The sequence below is a fragment of the Salvelinus alpinus genome, chromosome 6, assembly GCF_045679555.1.
Source record: "Salvelinus alpinus chromosome 6, SLU_Salpinus.1, whole genome shotgun sequence".
Lineage (NCBI taxonomy): Eukaryota > Metazoa > Chordata > Actinopteri > Salmoniformes > Salmonidae > Salvelinus > Salvelinus alpinus.
Window position 1 is genome coordinate 48,302,201 of NC_092091.1, and position 18,532 is coordinate 48,320,732.

General features: G+C 41.1%; 1 protein-coding gene across 3 annotated transcripts; it reads left to right on the forward strand.

The window, feature by feature from the left end:
* Window positions 1–856: 856 nt before the first annotated feature.
* zranb2 (zinc finger, RAN-binding domain containing 2) lies at window positions 857–18,440 on the forward strand. 3 transcript variants are annotated; one of them, XM_071406773.1, is made up of 11 exons: window positions 1,012–1,176; window positions 3,415–3,547; window positions 11,299–11,351; window positions 11,673–11,781; window positions 11,898–11,980; window positions 12,090–12,166; window positions 12,302–12,454; window positions 12,820–12,980; window positions 15,110–15,190; window positions 16,927–17,076; window positions 17,294–18,440. In XM_071406773.1, coding segments are annotated over exons 2-11 (927 nt in total). In that variant the 5' UTR covers window positions 1,012–1,176; window positions 3,415–3,545; the 3' UTR covers window positions 17,352–18,440. The 3 variants fall into 3 exon arrangements, with proteins under 3 accessions (XP_071262872.1, XP_071262874.1, XP_071262873.1); XM_071406772.1 differs by having other exon boundaries at window positions 1,048–1,176; window positions 3,402–3,547; XM_071406771.1 differs by lacking the exon at window positions 3,415–3,547 and having other exon boundaries at window positions 857–1,176.
* The last annotated feature ends 92 nt before the right edge of the window (window positions 18,441–18,532 follow it).

Below are 18,532 nucleotides of genomic sequence, written 5' to 3' on the forward strand. Positions count from 1 at the left end.
TTTCATCTATTTTTTAGACTGTCTTCATCACTGTCGCTGTCAACCAATGTAAGATCAACACATTGGCCTTGCAACTTGCATTTGGCGTGACCGTCTGTCACTAACCTTGTTTAGCTACAGTAACATCAAGCTAACTAACTAGCCAGCTAGCTAACGTTAGCAAGTGCAATCAGCTGATTGTCAGCTGGAATGGCAATAGCTAGAGTAGTATAACGGAACTTACTTAACTATTAACATAGCAGGCTATTCTAGACAGATACAGTAACTATCTTGCTACAGTAGTCTCATGGTTTTTTAAAGAGTATGACAATGCCAACACTGACATGAATATTAACATGTTAACACCCAATCCGAAATGTACACGCACACGGATTCCAGACTATGGCGAAAAAAAGTGTACCTATTCGATTGATGACTTCAAAATGCACTTCAGACTGAAAAGGAGCATCTTCCAAACCCTCTGGGAGTAAACAGCTACCCATATAACCAATCAGGCAGTCGGCCGGCCATCCATTCTAACAGACTAACAGCTCATGATTGTTCTGTGGTTACTAGGAAATCAGGGGTCATTCAGGTGAATATTGTTGTGCAATTATAAACTAATCATGATCATGGATGTGATCAGGTACAGAACTTGACACAATTATGTCCAGATCTACAGTACCACACACAACGTCATAACTAGCCAACTCCATCACAGTAATAAGTTGTCATAATGTTCAGACAACGGGTAATCACGGCCACAAGACTGTTACTCGCGCATTTCAAAATATATAATAAAATGAACGGCAAGCCATCTGCAATAAAACTCACCAGAAATCCATCCTGCTAAATGGTCAATCGGTTTTGTTTACATGATATTGACATGACCTTTCAACTGTCATAAAGCGCTGCATTAAAAGGCACATGGTAGCGCTGACGCCTTTATTTGGTTTAGCATTTTATTTTAATGGTAGTACAGAATTTGGCAGATCATGATTGATATAACATTCCAGCACAGTAGGTGGCGGCATGCACTTTAAAGGTTTGTTTGTGGACCGCCACGATAGCATAGAAGAAGAAGAAGGTTCTTTCTTTCAGGCGTCGTGAGGCCAGCTAGCGATTAGCCATGGATACAAAAATTCCTGGGAAGAGTTTTCGCGTGAGCGACGGAGACTGGATTTGCCCTGATAAGAAGTAAGATAACGAACAAGCTACATTTTGAACAGACATGTTGTTGGAGAAGCATTCAAATAAAATGTTAGGCTTGCTGTGTCTAGCTTTCACCACATGTTAGCGAAACGTGAATTAGCTAGCTAACGTTACAAAGGACAAGGCCCAATACTATTTTTGCTATTTTAGCTACCTTGATACTAAAACATATCTAAAATTACTAACGGTAGTTATAGCTAGCAACAATTATATTTGCTAACGTATCTCGTTTGCTGTATTGTTAACCATAACTCACTAGTTAGCCAACTAACGTTACGTGTGTGCAGCCAGTGCATATAAAATCGTTTGCGAGTCTAACTCCCCTTGATGTGTGGTGCAGCTTGTTGGGCAACTAACCCCGATGTTCAATGAAAGAGGGATGGCTTGCTAGCACACATCCTAGTGTTGGCTAGTTAGTTATGTCAAAACTGGTTTAATTTTAGCCAATGATAAGTGGGGGTTTAACGTTAGATGGTGGCTCGCTATTTTTGGTCATGTATTTGTCCTCTCGACACAATTTACAGTTATACTTTAGTCATTTAGCAGACGCTTTTATCCAGTGACTTACAGTAGTGAGTGCATACATTTTCATACTGGTTCCCCGTGAGAATCGAACCCACAACCTTGGCGTTGCAAGGGACATTCTCTACTAAGTGGGCCACACTGTACGATAACCTTTTCAATATCACTAATTCAAGTGGTGCAAGCTAGCTAGCTAACCAATTCGTATTTAAATAAGAATTCATAGGCCCCGGGGCTTAACTCTTTCCCAACACACAATTTTCTATTAACAAATCAGGGTACCAACATTTGACCGACCGCCTTGATTCGGTCTTATGTAGCAAAATTCGAAATTGTGTGTTTACATTGGAGCAGAGAGACAGAGCTACAAAATTGTATATCACATACAATTGAGTAACAATGGGAGAAAAAAATTCTGCTTTGAAAGTTGATAAACTTGTAACCTCACTTCTGAAAAAAATGGCCTTTGAATGTTTTGGGTACCTACTGAAGAGCTCTTCATTGTGTACACCCATTCAGCATTGTTCAAAACCTCTTAAGCTTTAGCCCTCATACAAACTGACCATTTTACTCGCCCTAATAGAACTCGTTTGGCTGTTTTCGTGTTATCCATAGTGTTGGTGACTAACTGCTGCTGGCAAAAATTTAAGTTTTTTTGCCAACATTTACTGACACCTGACATATTCAACGGGTGTTGAGTGTTAGTAAATTACACAGTTATTCTGCGTTCTGGCACACTCAGGTGAGAGAGCTCAGAAATAGGCGTAGATGGCCAAACTGAGTTTATGAACGCACCCGAAATGGTTACATGCATAGTGGAGTCTTTTGTTAGCTAGTTAAACAATGAACCATAATCCCAACTCATGACGTTACTACCCTGCATGAATCTGCAGGTCGCTAACCAACCAGGTTCAATGTTAGCTAGCTAACATTAGGCTATAACTAGCCAAGCAAATGGCTCTGAGATACGAATAATAAGATCATACATGTAACGTTAGCTAGTGAGACAGCCAGCTAACGTTAGCCAGCTAACTGTACACTTGAAATTAAACCACTTTCTGTCAGTTAGAAACGTGTAATATCTGCATGTAGACTCTTACCCGTATACATCATGGATGGACGCATCTCCTGTCGGATTCCATGGTTGCCCTTAGTTTCAAGATGTAATCCGGAGATGGAGAAAACGCCTATCATAATCGAATTCCACTGGTTTCAAAACTTGGTCCTCGAGAAAGTGGAGAGCAACACTTATGCAGTTTTACTACGCAATTATTCTTTTTTTTAAATGCCGCATTAGACAGGATTACCTAGACATACTGACCAGCTCAAATAGAGGCGTGCTATATGGCAGACCAATCCAAACTCATCTCTCGGCATGTCCAGCCCACTCATTATCTCAGCCAATCATGGCTAGTGGGAACGTTGCTGTCTTTTTCTGTGGCTAAAACAACTAGGCTCGTAATTTAACAATTGTATTCGTATTCACAGATGGCATACAAGTTTGTTATTAAGGCATATGAAATTTCACTTTTGAGAAGGCATTTCTGCCAAAAACCGCTTTTTGATAATAAGTTTAAGTTCCTGTGTAAAAATAAGTGTTTTTGTTTTTTGGGCATAGGGCTTGGGCTCAACTCACACATAACCAGTCACATTTATTTATTATTCAATGGATTATTTTTATTAATCAGTTATCCAATCAAGGCAGGGCCCCCCACTTACCCACGTGCGGGCCCCCTACCTCATCTCCTCATCTGACGATTAGCAGAGCGGCAGCAGGCTGTCTACACTCTTTGAGAGCAGGCTCCTGAATCCTCCTGTGGTTGGCGGTTGCTATGTATGTATGTATATATATGTGTGTGTATATAGATATTTATAGATATACAGTGGGGAGAACAAGTATTTGATACACTGCCGATTTTGCAGGTTTTCCTACTTACAAAGCATGTAGAGGTCTGTAATTTTTATCATAGGTACACTTCAACTATGAGAGACGGAATCTAAAACAAAAATCCAGAAAATCACATTGTATGATTTTTAAATAATTAATTTGCATTTTATTGCATGACATAAGTATTTGATCACCTACCAACCAGTAAGAATTCCGGCTCTCACAGACCTGTTAGTTTTTCTTTAAGAAGCCCTCCTGTTCTCCACTCATTACCTGTATTAACTGCACCTGTTTGAACTCGTTACCTGTATAAAAGACACCTGTCCACATGATTTTTAAGTAATTAATTTGCATTTTATTGCATGACATAAGTATTTGATACATCAGAAAAGCAGAACTTAATATTTGGTACAGAAACCTTTGTTTGCAATTACAGAGATCATACGTTTCCTGTAGTTCTTGACTAGGTTTGCACACACTGCAGCAGGGATTTTGGCCCACTCCTCCCTACAGATCTTCTCCAGATCCTTCAGGTTTCGGGGCTGTCGCTGGGCAATACGGACTTTCAGCTCCCTCCAAAGATTTTCTATTGGGTTCAGGTCTGGAGACTGGCTAGGCCACTCCAGGACCTTGAGATGCTTCTTACGGAGCCACTCCTTAGTTGCCATGGCTGTGTGCTTCGTGTCGTTGTCATGCTGGAAGACCCAGCCACGACCCATCTTCAATGCTCTTACTGAGGGAAGGAGGTTGTTGGCCAAGATCTCGCGATACATGGCCCCATCCATCCTCCCCTCAATACGGTGCAGTCGTCCTGTCCCCTTTGCAGAAAAGCATCCCCAAAGAATGATGTTTCCACCTCCATGCTTCACGGTTGGGATGGTGTTCTTGGGGTTGTACTCATACTTCTTCTTCCTCCAAACACGGCGAGTGGAGTTAGGCCAAAAAGCTCTATTTTTGTCTCATCAGACCACATGACCTTCTCCCATTCCTCCTCTGGATCATCCAGATGGTCATTGGCAAACTTCAGACAGGCCTGGACATGCACTGGCTTAAGCAGGGGGACCTTGCGTGCGCTGCAGGATTTTAATCCATGACGGCGTAGTGTGTTACTAATGGTTTTCTTTGAGACTGTGGTCCCAGCTCTCTTCAGGTCATTGACCAGGTCCTGCCGTGTAGTTCTGGGCTGATCCCTCACCTTCCTCATGATCATTGATGACCCACGAGGTGAAATCTTGCATGGAGCCCCAGACCGAGGGTGATTGACCGTCATCTTGAACTTCTTCCATTTTCTAATAATTGCGCCAACAGTTGTTTCCTTCTCACCAAGCTGCTTGCCTATTGTCCTGTAGCCCATCCCAGCCTTGTGCAGGTCTACAATTTTATCCCTGATGTCCTTACACAGCTCTCTGGTCTTGGCCATTGTGGAGAGGTTGGAATCTGTTTGATTGAGTGTGTGGACAGGTGTCTTTTATACAGGTAACGAGTTCAAACAGGTGCAGTTAATACAGGTAATGAGTGGAGAACAGGAGGGCTTCTTAAAGAAAAACTAACAGGTCTGTGAGAGCCGGAATTCTTACTGGTTGGTAGGTGATCAAATACTTATGTCATGCAATAAAATGCAAATTAATTATTTAAAAATCATACAATGTGATTTTCTGGATTTTTGTTTTAGATTCCGTCTCTCACAGTTGAAGTGTACCTATGATAAAAATTACAGACATCTACATGCTTTGTAAGTAGGAAAACCTGCAAAATCGGCAGTGTATCAAATACTTGTTCTCCCCACTGTACATGCAAATATGTTTGTGTATATATCACACAGTGCATTCGGAAAGTATTCAGACCCCTTCACATTTGTCTCTTTTCAGGAAACTAGGATTATGTCGAGGGTCACTACTTCACAGGAGAGCAGTTTGAACCCAAAATGTGTTTTTTGGCAGAAATGCCTTCTAGAACATGTGAACTTTCATGTGCCATAATAACAAAAGTGTATGCCATCTGTAAATACGAATACAATTGTTAAATTACGAGCATAGTTGGTTAAGCCAAAGAAAAAGCCAGCAACCTTCCCGCTAGCTATAATTGTCTGAGATAATGGGTGGGTTGGACATGCCGAGAGATGAGGTCGGATTGGTCTGCCATATGGCACGCTTCTGTATATTTGAGCTGGTCAGTATATGTAGGTAATCCTGTCTAACGTGGCTTTTTAATAATTTACGAACACTCAACACCCATTGAATATGGCCAGTGTCAGTAAACGTTGGCAAAAAAGTGTCAATTGTTGCCTGCAGCACAGTTGCCGTCACCAACGCTCTGGATAACATAAAAATAGCCTAACCAGCTCTGCTAGGGTGAGTAAAATGGTCAGTGAGCTGTTTTCATGTGTCTGGAAGTATCTAGCAAGCTAGCCAACGTTAGCTTGGGTGCTTGACAGAATGTTTGGATCAACCCTTAAAGAGATGGGTGGGGCTAAAGCTTAAGACGGTGTGAACAATGCTGAATGAGTGTAGACAAAAGGGGTCTCCAATAGTATTACCAAAACATTCAAAGGCAGTTTTCTCAAAAGTGAGGTTACAAGTTTATAAACTTTCAATGCAGAATTACTTTCCCGTTGTTCCTCAACTGTGTGTGTGTGTGTGTGTGTGTGTGTGTGTGTAAAAGGGTCTATTCACACATACATATATCTGCTTTCATCCAATGTTTTAAAAAAGATAACGCTTTCAAATTTTGCTACATAAGACTCAAGGCGGTCGGTCACATTTTGTTACGTTACTGCCTTATTCTAAAATGGATTCAATAGATTTTTTTTCCTCAATCTACACACTAACCCATAATGACACATTTTTGCAGTTGTATAAAATTAACTGAAATATCATATTTACATTAGTATTCAGACCCTTTTACTCAGTACTTTGTTGAAGCACCTTTGGCAGCAACTACAGCCTCGAGTCTTCTTGGGTATGACACTGTAAGCTTGCCAGACCTGTATTTGGGGAGTTTCTCCCATTCTTCTCTGCTGATCCTCTCAAGCTCTGTCAGTGTGGTTGGGGAGCGTCGCTGCACAGCTATTTTCAGGTCTCTCCAGAGATGTTAGGTCGCATTCAAGTCTGGGCTCTGGCTGGGCCACTCAAGGACATTCAGACTTGTCCCGAAGCCACTCTTGCGTTGTATTAGCTGTGTGCTTAGGGTCATTGTCCTGTTAGAAGGTGAAGCTTCTCCGAGGGTCCTGAGGATCAAGGATCTCTCTGTACTTTGCTCTGTTCATCTTTCCCTCAATCATGACTTGTCTCCCAGTCCCTGCTGCTGAAAAAATTCCAGACAGCATGATGCTACCACCACCATGCTCCACCGTAGGGATGGTGCCAGGTTTCTTCGACTTGACTCTTGGCATTCAGGCCAAAGAATTCAAACTAGGTTTCATCAGACCAGAGAATCTTGTTTCTCATGGTCTGAGAGTCTTTAGGTGCCTTTTTGCATACTCATGTCATGTGCCTTCTACTGAGGAGTGGCTTCCGTCTTGCCACTCTACCATAAAGGCCTGACTGGTGGATTTCTGCAGAGATGGTTGTCCTTCTGGAAGGTTCTCCCATCTCCACAGAGGAACTCTGGAGTCCTGTCAGTGACCTCCCCAGATTGCTCAGTTTGGCCGGGCGGCCAGCTCTAGGAAGAGTCTTGGTGGTTCAAAACTTCTTCCATTTAAGAATGATGGAGGCCAATATGTTTTTGGAGACCTTCAATGCTGCAGATTTTGTGTACCCTTCCCCAGATCAGTGCCTTGACACAATCCTGTCTCGGAGCTTTACGGACAATTCCTTCAACCTCGTGGCTTGGTTTTTGCTCAGACATTCACGGTCAACTGTGGGACCTTTTTATATAAACAGGTGTGTGCCTTTCCAAATCATGTCCAATCAATTACATTTACCACAGGTGGACTCCAGTCAAATTGTAGAAACATCTCAAGGAGGATCAATGGAAACAGGATGCACCTAGCTCAATTTCGAGTCTCATAGCAAAGAGTCTGAATACTCATGTAAAGAAGTTATTTCATTAAAAAAATATATATTTTAGAATAAGGCTGTAATGTAACAAGATTAAAGAAAATACTCAAGGGGTCTGAATACTTTCCGAATGCATTGTGTACACAGTACCAGTCAAGTTTACACCTACTCATTCAAGGGTTTTCCTTTATTTTATTTTACTATTTTCTACTTTGTGGAATAATAGTGAAGACATCACAACTGTGGAATAACACATGGAATCATGTAGTAACCAAAAAAGTGTGAATACATTTTACATCAAAATACATTTTAAGATTCTTCAAAGTAGCTACCCTTTGCTTTGACACCTTTGCACACTCTTGACATTCTCTCAACCAACTTCATGAGGAATGCTTTTCCAACACTCCTGAAGAAGTTCCCACATGCTGAGCACTTTTTGCCTGCTTTTACGCCGCTCTGCAGTCCAACTCGTCTCAATTGGGTTGAGGTCAGGTGATTGTGGAGGCCAGGTCAGGTGATGCAGCACAACATCACGCTGCTTATTGGTCAAATAGCCCTTACACAGCCTGGAAGTGTGTTTTCGGTCATTGTCCTGTTGAAAGATAAATGATAGTCCCACTAAGCGCAAAGCTGATGGGATGGTGTATCTCTGCAAAATGCTGTGGTAGCCATGCTGGTTAAGTGTACCTTTTTAATCAAAATAAATCACTGACAGTGTCACCAGCAAAGCATCATCACACTTCCTCCTCCATGCTTCACGGTGGGAACCGCACATGCGGAGATCAACCGTTCATCTACTCTGCATCACAGACACAGAGGTTGGAACCAAAAATCTCAAATTTGGACTCATCAGACCAAAGGACAGATTTCCATTGCTCGTGTTTCTTGGCCCAAGCAAGTCTCTTATTGGTGTTGAGGTCGGCTGTGCGAATTCTGGTTGAGAGAATGCCAAGAGTGTGCAAAGGTGTCATCAAGGTGTCTTTATTGGTGTCCTTCAGCAGTGGTTTCTTTACAGCAATTCAACCATGAAGGCCTGATTCACGCAGTCTTCTGAACAGTTGATGTTGAGATGTCTGTTACTTGAACCCTGAAGAATTTATTTGGGCTGCAATTCCTGAAGCTGGTAACTAAAAGGAACTTGTCCTCTGCAGCATAGTTAACTATAGGTCTTTCCTATAGCGGTCCTCATGAGAGACAGTTTCATCATAGCGCTGGATGGTTTTTACGACTGTGCTAAAACTTTTTAAAGTTCTTGAAAATTTCCGAATTGACTGACCTTCATGTCAAAGTTAAAGCTTGGTCGCAAATGGGTCTTCCAAATGGACAATGACCCCAAGCATACTTCCAAAGTTGAGGCAAAATGGCTTAAGGACAACAAAGTTAAGGTATTGGAGTGGCCATCACAAAGCCCTTTACTGTCGATATAGATACTTTTGTATCTGTTTCCTCCAGCATCTTCACAAGGTCCTTTGCTGGTGTTCTGGGATTCATTTGCACTTTTCGCACCAAAGAACGTTCATCTCTAGGAGACAGAACGCGTCTCCTTCCTGAGCAGTATCACGGCTGCGTGGTCCCATGGTGTTTATACTTGCATACTATTGTTTGTACAGATAAACGTGGTACTTCAGGCGTTTGGAAATTGCTCCCAAGGATGAACCAGACTTATGGAGGTCTACAAATGTTTTTCTTTGGTCTTGGCTGATTTTCTTTTGCTTTTCCCATGATGTCAAGGCACTGAGTTTGAAGGTAGGCCTTGAAATACATCCACAGGTACACCTCCAATTGAATCAAATTATGTCAATTAACCTATCAGAAGCTTCTAAAGCCATGACATCATTTTCTGGAATTTTCCAAGCTGTTTAAACGCACAGTCAACATAGTGTATGTTAACTTCTGACCCACTGGAATTGTGATACAGTGAAATAATCTGTCTGTAAACAATTGTTGGAAAAAGTACTTGTGTCGAGCACAAAGTAGATGTCCTAACCGACTTGCCAAAACTATAGTTTGTTAACAAGAAATTTGTGGAGTGGTTGAAAAATGAGTTTTAATGACTACAACCTCAGTGTATGTTAACTTCTGACTTCAACTGTATATAGGGCATCAGCCTGTAATGTGCTAGTGATGTGTATTTAATTCTGATGGCCTTGAGCTTGAAGCTGTTTTTCAGTCTCTCGGTCCCAGCTTTGATGCACCTATACTGACCTTACAGGTGACAACCTCATGAAGCTGGTTGAGATAATTCCAAGAGTGTGCAATGTTTTTATCAAGGCAAAGGTTGGCTACTTTGAAGACTCAAATTTAACAACTATCTAGATTTGTTGAACCCTTTTTTTGTGGGGGTTTACTACATGATTCCATATGTGTAATTTCAGAGTCTTGATGTCTTCACTGTTATTATACAATGTAGTAAAAATAAAACCCCTTGAATGAGGTGTCCAAATTTGACTGGTACTGCGGTGTGTTTGTGTGCACACTACTGTTCAAAAGTTTGGGGTCACTTAGAAATGTCCTTGTTTTTGGTCCATTAAAATAGCATCAAATTGATAAGAAATACAGTGTAGATGTTGTAAACAACTATTGTAGCTGGAAACTACTGATAAAAAAAAAAATAAAAAATGGAATATCTACATAGGCGTACTGAGGCCCATTATCAGCAACCATCACTCCTGTGTTCTAATGGCACGTTGTTAGCTAATCCAAGTTTATCATTTTAAAAGGCTATTTGATCATTAGAAAATTATTTTGCAATTATGTTAGCACAGCTGAACTAAAGCTAATTAAAGAAGCAATAAAACTGGCCTTCTGTAGACTAGTTGAGTATCTGGATCATCAGCGTCTGTGGGTTTGATTACAGGCTCAAAATTGCCAGAAACGAAGACCTTTCTTCTGAAACTCGTCACTCTATTCTTGTTCTGAGAAATGAAGGCTATTCCATGCGAGAAACTGAAGATCTCGTACAACGCTGTGTACTACTACCTTAACATAACAGCGCAAACTGGCTCTAACCAGAATAGAAAGAATGGGAGGAGCACCGGTGTCTAGTTGGAGAAACGGATGCCTCACAAGTCCTCAACTGGCAGCTTCATTAAATAGTACCCGCAAAACACCAGTCTCAACGTCAACACTGAAGAGGCGACTCCGGGATGCTGGCTTCTAGGCAGGGGTTTGGTATGATCAAATAGCTAATCCAAGGCTTTCATTTGAAAAGGCTAACACAACGTGCCATTGGAACACAGGAGTGATTGTTGCTGATAATGGGCCTCTGTACGCCTTTGTAGATGTTGCATAAAAAATTTGCCGTTTCCAGCTACAATAGTCATTAACAATATCTACACTTTCTAATCAATTTGATTATATTTTAATGAACAAAAAAATGTGCTTCTTTCAAAAACAAGGACATTTATAAGTGAGTTCTCCCAGGCTTCAGACCCAGTAAACCCCAGCATTACTATGGCCATGGCCTCAAGGAGTTTTTTGATTGACATTCTGTGTTTCAAAATGCAGAAGTATCGATCCAAAATAAAAAATAAATGGCTTCACTGTCCTAATGATGAGCTGTCTCTGTACAGTAAAATAATTGTTGGATTGTGCTTTATGTAGGGTGTCCAAAAACGCAGGAACATTTTACCCATTGTTCAAAAGAGTTGTTTTTGATTGGACATATGCTCATTTTGACACATTGTTATTTTCCTCTAGGTGTGGAAATGTGAACTTTGCAAGAAGAACAAGCTGTAATAGATGTGGCAGTGGTAAGTTATATGTCTCTATGACCCAGTACTACACTTACTACCCTGTCATGACTCTTTACACTTGTCAAGATTAATCGCTCCACAAATTTACAATCGTTTGGTTGGAGGAATAGAGATTCAGTTTGATGAGACTTACAGTTGTAAACTCTGGTTCTCTTGATGTCAGTCAGTCTGTAAAGAAGTCTGAGTCCATCAGAAAAGTAACCACTGACAATTCATGTGTTAGGCGGTATCAAGGAATAACATGACCAGGATTTGTTTCACTGACTTCGGAGTCAAAGGATTGTCACACCAATGTGAATCCCTATCTATCCAAAACAGAAAAGACAACGGAGGCAAAGATGATGAAAGCAGGAGGGACAGAGATTGGCAAGACCCTGGCTGAGAAGAGTCGGGGCCTCTTTAGTGCAAACGATTGGCAGTGTAAAACGTAAGTGACTAGCTAGCTCTTCATTAAACTTTGACTCGTGCATGGTGGATCTTGACACAGGTTATGCTTTGACTGTGTCTGATAAGCACATTATGGTATGCCTTTTTAATATATAGCTGCGGCAATGTGAACTGGGCCAGGAGGTCTGAGTGCAACATGTGTAACACACCTAAATATGCCAAGCTCGAGGAGAGAACAGGTACATAACACAACACTGCCCTAGACTTTTTTTGTCGTGTTTTGAAATGCATTGCCTCATTGGATATTCCTAGTTAATTCTTAATTCCATTGCCCTTTCCTGTTATCAGGATATGGTGGAGGGTTCAATGAGAGGGAGAATGTGGAGTACATTGACCGAGAGGAATCTGATGGAGAATACGACGAGGTGAATCTCTTAAGAAACCACACTATGGGCTTATAACTGTCAAGTCATACTGGTTTATGATTTGGTATATTTTAGACAACAATGTATGTTGCCATTCCATTTACACTAATACTTTTGGATTTCAATATCTGCCAGTTTGGGAGAAAAAAAAAAAAGTACCGTGGGAAACCTGGTAGCAGGTCTTCCTCGAAGGAGAGTGAAAAGAAGGCGGAACCAGTAAAACCAGAAGAGGAGGAGGAGGAGGATGACGACGAAGAGGAAGGAGACCTTTCAAAATACAAACTAGATGTGAGGACAAGGTCCCTGAGATTGGGAAATAAAATGCAACCTGTGCTCCGCATTAACGGAACAGGTTTGGGGACAATATGGCTCTTTTCCATAGCTTAACGTTCTTGTCCAATATCAGTATGTAGCACAATGTGGAGAACCCACATTGCATCAGAAAGCTCGCCACACGAGTTGTTAATAGGCCATATTGCAGTAAAATATTTTGCAGCGTTGAAGGAAAAATTGCTTTTTATTGGTCACTTTCAGAGAGGACCTCAGTTACGAACAGGGATGGAAGTGTCCATAACCTTAAAGTTAAAAATATAATTTGTACCTAATTAGCACCACACCGCTATATTTTGAAACCGTAATTTCTGGGTCCCCAGGACGATGATGACGACGACGATGATGATGCGGATTTGTCAAAGTACGATCTGGATGCCAGTGGTGATGAGGGGGAGAAGGACAAGCCAGTTGCAATAAAGGATAGCACCCCGGGGTCTTCCCAATCCTCCTCGGGCTCCTCCAGCTCTCGGTCCAGGTCCAGGTAAAAGGGTACAGGTCAAGGGTAACTCCAGGCAAAATGTCAGTATCAGCTCAATATTCCTTATAACCTATTGATCCTCATGAATTATGTACTTTTGTGCTACTTTTTTTTCTCCTGTTTTGTCTTAAGTGATTCAGTATGTGTGTGGGTTTATCACCTAATCGTAATGTGAAAAAGGGTACCTGTGTTTATTTGTACACTGAACAAAAATCTAAACGCAACAATTTCTAAGATTTCACTGAGTTACAGTTCATATAAGGAAATGTCGATTTAAATAAATTCATTAGTCCCAAATCTATGGATTTCACATGACTGGGAATACAGACACCTTTAATTTATATTAAAAAAAATAAAAAAAAGAATAGGTTGGGCGTTGATCAGAAAACCATTCGGCATCTAGTGTGACCACCATTTGCCTCATGCAGCGCGATACATCTCCTTCGCATAGAGTTGATCAGGCTGTTGATTGTGGCCTGTGGAATGTTGTCTCACTTCTCTTCAATGGCTGTGCGAAGTTGCTGGATATTGGTGGGAACTGGAACACGCTGTTGATCCAGAACATGCTGAACATGCCAAACATGCTCAATGGGCCACATGTCTAGTGAGTATGCAGGCCATGGAAGAACTGGTATGTTTCCAGGAGTTGTATACAGATCCTTGCGTCATGGGGCTGTGTGTTATCATGCTGAAACATGGGGTGATGGCGGCGGATGAATGGCACGACAATGGGCTTCATGATCTCGTCACGGTATCTCTGTGCATTCAAATTGCCATTGATAAAATGCAATTGTTTGTTGTCCATATCTTATGTCTGCCCATACATGACCCCACCGCCACCATGGGGCATTCTGTTAACGACGTTGAAATCGGCAAACTGCTCAACCTACACCACACACACTGTTTGCCATCTGCCCGGTACAGTTGAAACTGGGATTCATCCGAGAAGAATACACTTCTCAAATGCATAGCCATCGAATGAGCATTTGCCCACTGAAGTTGGTTACGACGCCGAACTGCAGTCGGGTCAAGACCCTGGTGAGGATGACAAGATGAACTTCTCTGAGTTGGTTTCTGACAGTTTGTGCAGAAATTCTTCGTTATGCAAACTCTTTCTTCAGCCGTCGGCTGACTTGTCTCAGACAATCCCGCAGGTGAAGCCGGAAGTGGAGGTCCTGGGCTGGCCTGGTTATACGTGGTCTGCGGTTGAGGCCGGTTGAACGTACTGCCAAATTCTCTAAAATGGTAGAGAAATTAACAAATTATTTGGCAACAGCTCTGGTGGAAATTCCTGCGGTCAGCATGCCAATTGCACGCTCCCTCAACTTCTGTGGCATGTTGTGACACAACTGCACATTTTAGTAACCTTTTAATGTCCCCAGCACAAGGTGCACCTGTGTAAGATCATGCTGTTTTATTCAGTCTTGATATGCCACACCTGTCAGGTGGATGGACTATCTTGACAAAGGAGAAATGCTCACTAACAGGGATGTTAAAAAAATAAAAGTGTAAGAAAATTTTAAACTTTTTGTGTGTATGGAACATTTCTGGAATATTTTTCAGCTCATGAAACATGGGACCAACACTACATGTTGCGTTTATATTTTTTATTAAGTATCTGTTTTTTGTCTTGTTTCAACTAATGTTTTCAGATATGTTATTGATTTCTGTATTGCTGTCAATTGGTTACAAAGTGAAGGTTACTGCCTTGACTTAAGAGTGGACACAACAATGTAAGATGGCGTATGACATCAAAAGGCGCGGGGGGGGGGGGGGGGACTGGGCATATTCACAAGTGTGCATCTTTTCATGGTTAATGCTTGCCAGTTTAATACTTGGTTTATTGTTGATTGACCTTTTTATGTTAGCTTGAATCAGATACTTAAAAAAAAGTTGAATCCCTTGTATTGTCAGTTTTAGATGTTTTTAAGTTGATTTGTCACATTGGTCCAAAGTAGCCAGTGATCAGGTTTATGTTCACATTAAGGTGTGCAACATTGATCTCTTTTGCCATTGACGGACTGTTACACAATGTATGATAGATGTAACTTCTTTGTTTTCATCCATGTGCATGCCCCTTGTTTTTCACTCGTTAGAAAATATTGTTACATTTCTTGTTTTCTGTTTTTCAGATCCCAATCTAGAAGCTCATCCAGTTCCAGATCTCGCTCCAGTTCCCAAGAGCGAGGCCGGTCTCGCAGGTCCAACTCCAGGTGAATGAGGTGACATGCACTCCCCTTAGGAGAGAGTGTATGTGACTGGGCAGAATGTTCCAGAAACCATAGTGCCCTATTTAAAGTGTAGAAGAGGCTGTGCATTGATGACCTCAAATCCTGCAGTTTCTCCATATACGGTTCCTTCCTTGGATGTCCCCAATTTAATTATGGAACGTGTCACATTATTATGGAAAGTTTGTCCCTGTTTCTTAATTTATTGTCATGTTAAATCAACTATTTCTATGTCCGTTGGTCTTTTTCATATCCATTTTAAGGCTGTGTACGCTTGTTTCACTTGCTGTGCATTCGGAAAGTATTCAGACCCCTTAACTTTTTCCACAGTTTGTTACGCTACAGCCTTATTCTAAAATGGATTAAATAGTTTTTTCCTCAATCTACACTCAATACCCCATAATGACACAGCAAAGGTTGTTAGAAAATGTACAAAAAATAAACTGAAATATCACATTTACATAAGTATACAGACCCTTTACTAAGTACTTTGTTGAAGCACCTTTTGGCAGCGATTACAGCCTAGATTCTTCTTGGGTATGACGCTTGGCACACCTGTATTTGGGGAGGTTCTCCCATTCTTCTCTGCTGATCCTCTCAAGCTCTGTCAGGGTGGATGGGGAGTGTCGATGCACAGCTATTTTCAGGTCTCTCCAGAGATGTTAGTTCGGCTTCAAGTCCGGGTTCTGGCTGGACCATTCAAGGACATTGAGACTTGTCCCGAAGCCATTCCTGCGTTGTCTTGGCTGTGTGCTTAGGCTTGTTGTCCTGTTGGAAGGTTAACCTTCCAACACATCCTGATTGCTCTGGAGCAGGTTTTCATCAAGGATGTCTTTATTTTTCAATTATACACATTTAACCTTTAACTAGGCAAGTCAGTTAAGAACAAATTCTTATTTACAATGACGGCCTACACTGACCAATTGTGCGCCGCCCTATGGGAATCACGGTCGGTTGTGTTACCCTGGTTTGAATCCAGGCTGTGTCTGAAGTGACGCCTCTAGCACTGAGATATGCAGTGCCTTAGACCGCTGTGCCACTCGGGAGCTCTACTTTGCTCTGTTCATATTTCCCTCCGTCCTGACTAGTCTCCCAGTCTCTGCTGCCACCACCATGCTTCACCGTCTTGGTGGTTCAAAACTTATTCCGTTTTAAGAATGATGGAGGCCACTGTGTTCTTGGGGCCCTTCAATGCGGCAGAATTTTTTTTGGTACCCTTCCCCAGATCTGTGCCTCGACACAATCCTGTCTCGGAACTCTACGGACAATTTCTTCGACATCATGGTTTGGTTTTTGCTTTGACATGCACTGTCAACTCTGGGACCTTATACAGACAGGTGTGTGTGCCTTTTCCAAATCATGTCCAATCAATTGAATTTACCACAGGTGGACTCCAGTCAAGTTGTAGAAAAGTCTCAAGGATGATCAATGGAAACAGGATGCACCTGAGCTCAATTTAGTCTCATAGCAAAGAGTCTGAATACTTATGTAAATAAGGATATTTCTGTTTTATAAATTTGCAAACATAAAAAAAAAACTGTTCGCCTTGTCGTTGTGGGTTATTGAGTATAGATTGATAATTTATTTAATCAATTTTAGAATAAGGATGTAACGTAACAAAATGTGGATAAAGTTAAGGGGTCTGAATACTTTCCATATGCACTGTACCTGGTTCATTATTGTTTTTGCCTCACTGATTGCTTGATTTATCTCTACAAAAGATCCAGCTCCAGGTCTGGAAAGGCCTCTTCTCCCAGGAAGAGGACTCGCTCGCCCTCCTCCTCGCCAGAGAGGGAAAAGAAGCGTAGTCGCTCCAGGTCCTCATCTGGAGAGAGGAAAAAAAGGCGCTCTAGATCACGATCGTCCGAAAGGTTTGGGTTTCTGTGGAATACCGCAAATGGTGTACTGAATATTAGCCTTGCCATCTACTACCCTTTTCACTACGCGAGTCAAGATTTTGATGTGACTTACTACAGTTACAGTACCTTATCTTAATGCTGTAATATCAGGTGCATGTGCTGAATTTAAGCCTTAGAGGGTCGTGCCTGTCCACCCTACTCACCTCTCTGGTATTTTGTTTCGTTTCAGGCGCCGTGGCCAGTCCTCTGGATCTTCCCATTCTGGCTCAAGTTCAAAACAGAAATAAGTTTAAAGCAGCCCGTAAAACGGGAAAAATGAATCTTAATGCCAGTGAATGATGTTTAAAAAGAGAGAAAAAAGAAAAGAAACAGGACAGATCCGTTCATTATGCTGTTCATTTTACCAGAGCTTTGCAGTACACAACAAATATTTTCCTTAAAAAAGAAAATGGTGACATGTCTCTTTTTACCATTCATTACATGCTGCCTTTTTAGAGCTCACTAAGCTCCCTGTCTGTATCAAGTGTGTAACTTTAGGTGTTCAATAGGCTTATGGTGTCTGGTCCTTTTTTGTTGTTGAGAAACAGAATAATATTGTGAAGAGGCAACATCCAATTTTAATCCAAACTGCACAATATCATGGCAGGATACATTTTAATCCAGTCAGTTAGGTTTTGAGAAATGAAAATAGCATAGAATGAACTTTCATTTTTTTACCAAGGATGTTTTACAGATGTTGGTCTTAACCCCTGATTTCCAGTGATTCAGGAACATTCTTGTGTGTGAAATTGTATAAGTGAGGCAAAAATGACCAACTCAGGTCTGTAAAACCATCATCTTGAAATATCTATTGTGTTCACCAATAAGCTTGCTAAACTAATTTGATGTACTGTTAAGTCTTTTCTATGTTTTGAGGTAAAGTGAAGGTAAGTATTTTTCTTTACTTTCTGATATTTCTTGTTTTAAATAAGTGCAAGGTATTCCAATGGTGTTTTAGGCTTAGGAAATAACCCTAAATGATTTGGCGCTGACAGTTGTTAGGCCACCAATGACAGTTGAGGTAAAACTAAGTATATCTTACAGTAATTTATGTTTAGGGCCTATAAAATCACTACTCAACTTTGGTAAGTGTGTATGTGAAACTCATAACAGGTTTTCATGAAATTACTTTTTCTATTGTGAAAGCTAAAATCTTTTTGCTTTGTTTCTCTGCTCTGTTGTATACTCAAACAGTTCATGATTACTGTGCAGTAAGGATTCGTTTAAAAACATATATTTTTTCTCTTCAAAATGACAGTATCAATAGAATGTTAAGATCTCGATCTCTAAAAATAAACTGAAATGTAAGCAGCATGAATAAAATCCTGTCAATCATTGCTGTGCTATTTTTAAATGCAAAACTCACGAGGTGTTAATGTCAGGAGACCATTTTTAATTGACAGTGTGACAGCTCGATCTATGCCTGTGT

Bases quoted from the DNA above. Each gene is read 5' to 3' on its own strand.
- zranb2 (XM_071406771.1), top strand. From the start codon at position 1,109: ATGGATACAAAAATTCCTGGGAAGAGTTTTCGCGTGAGCGACGGAGAC. The intron at 1,177-11,298 runs GTAAGATAACGA...ATTTTCCTCTAG, and splicing joins TGGATTTGCCCTGATAAGAA to GTGTGGAAATGTGAACTTTG. The intron at 11,782-11,897 runs GTAAGTGACTAG...TTTAATATATAG, and splicing joins AACGATTGGCAGTGTAAAAC to CTGCGGCAATGTGAACTGGG.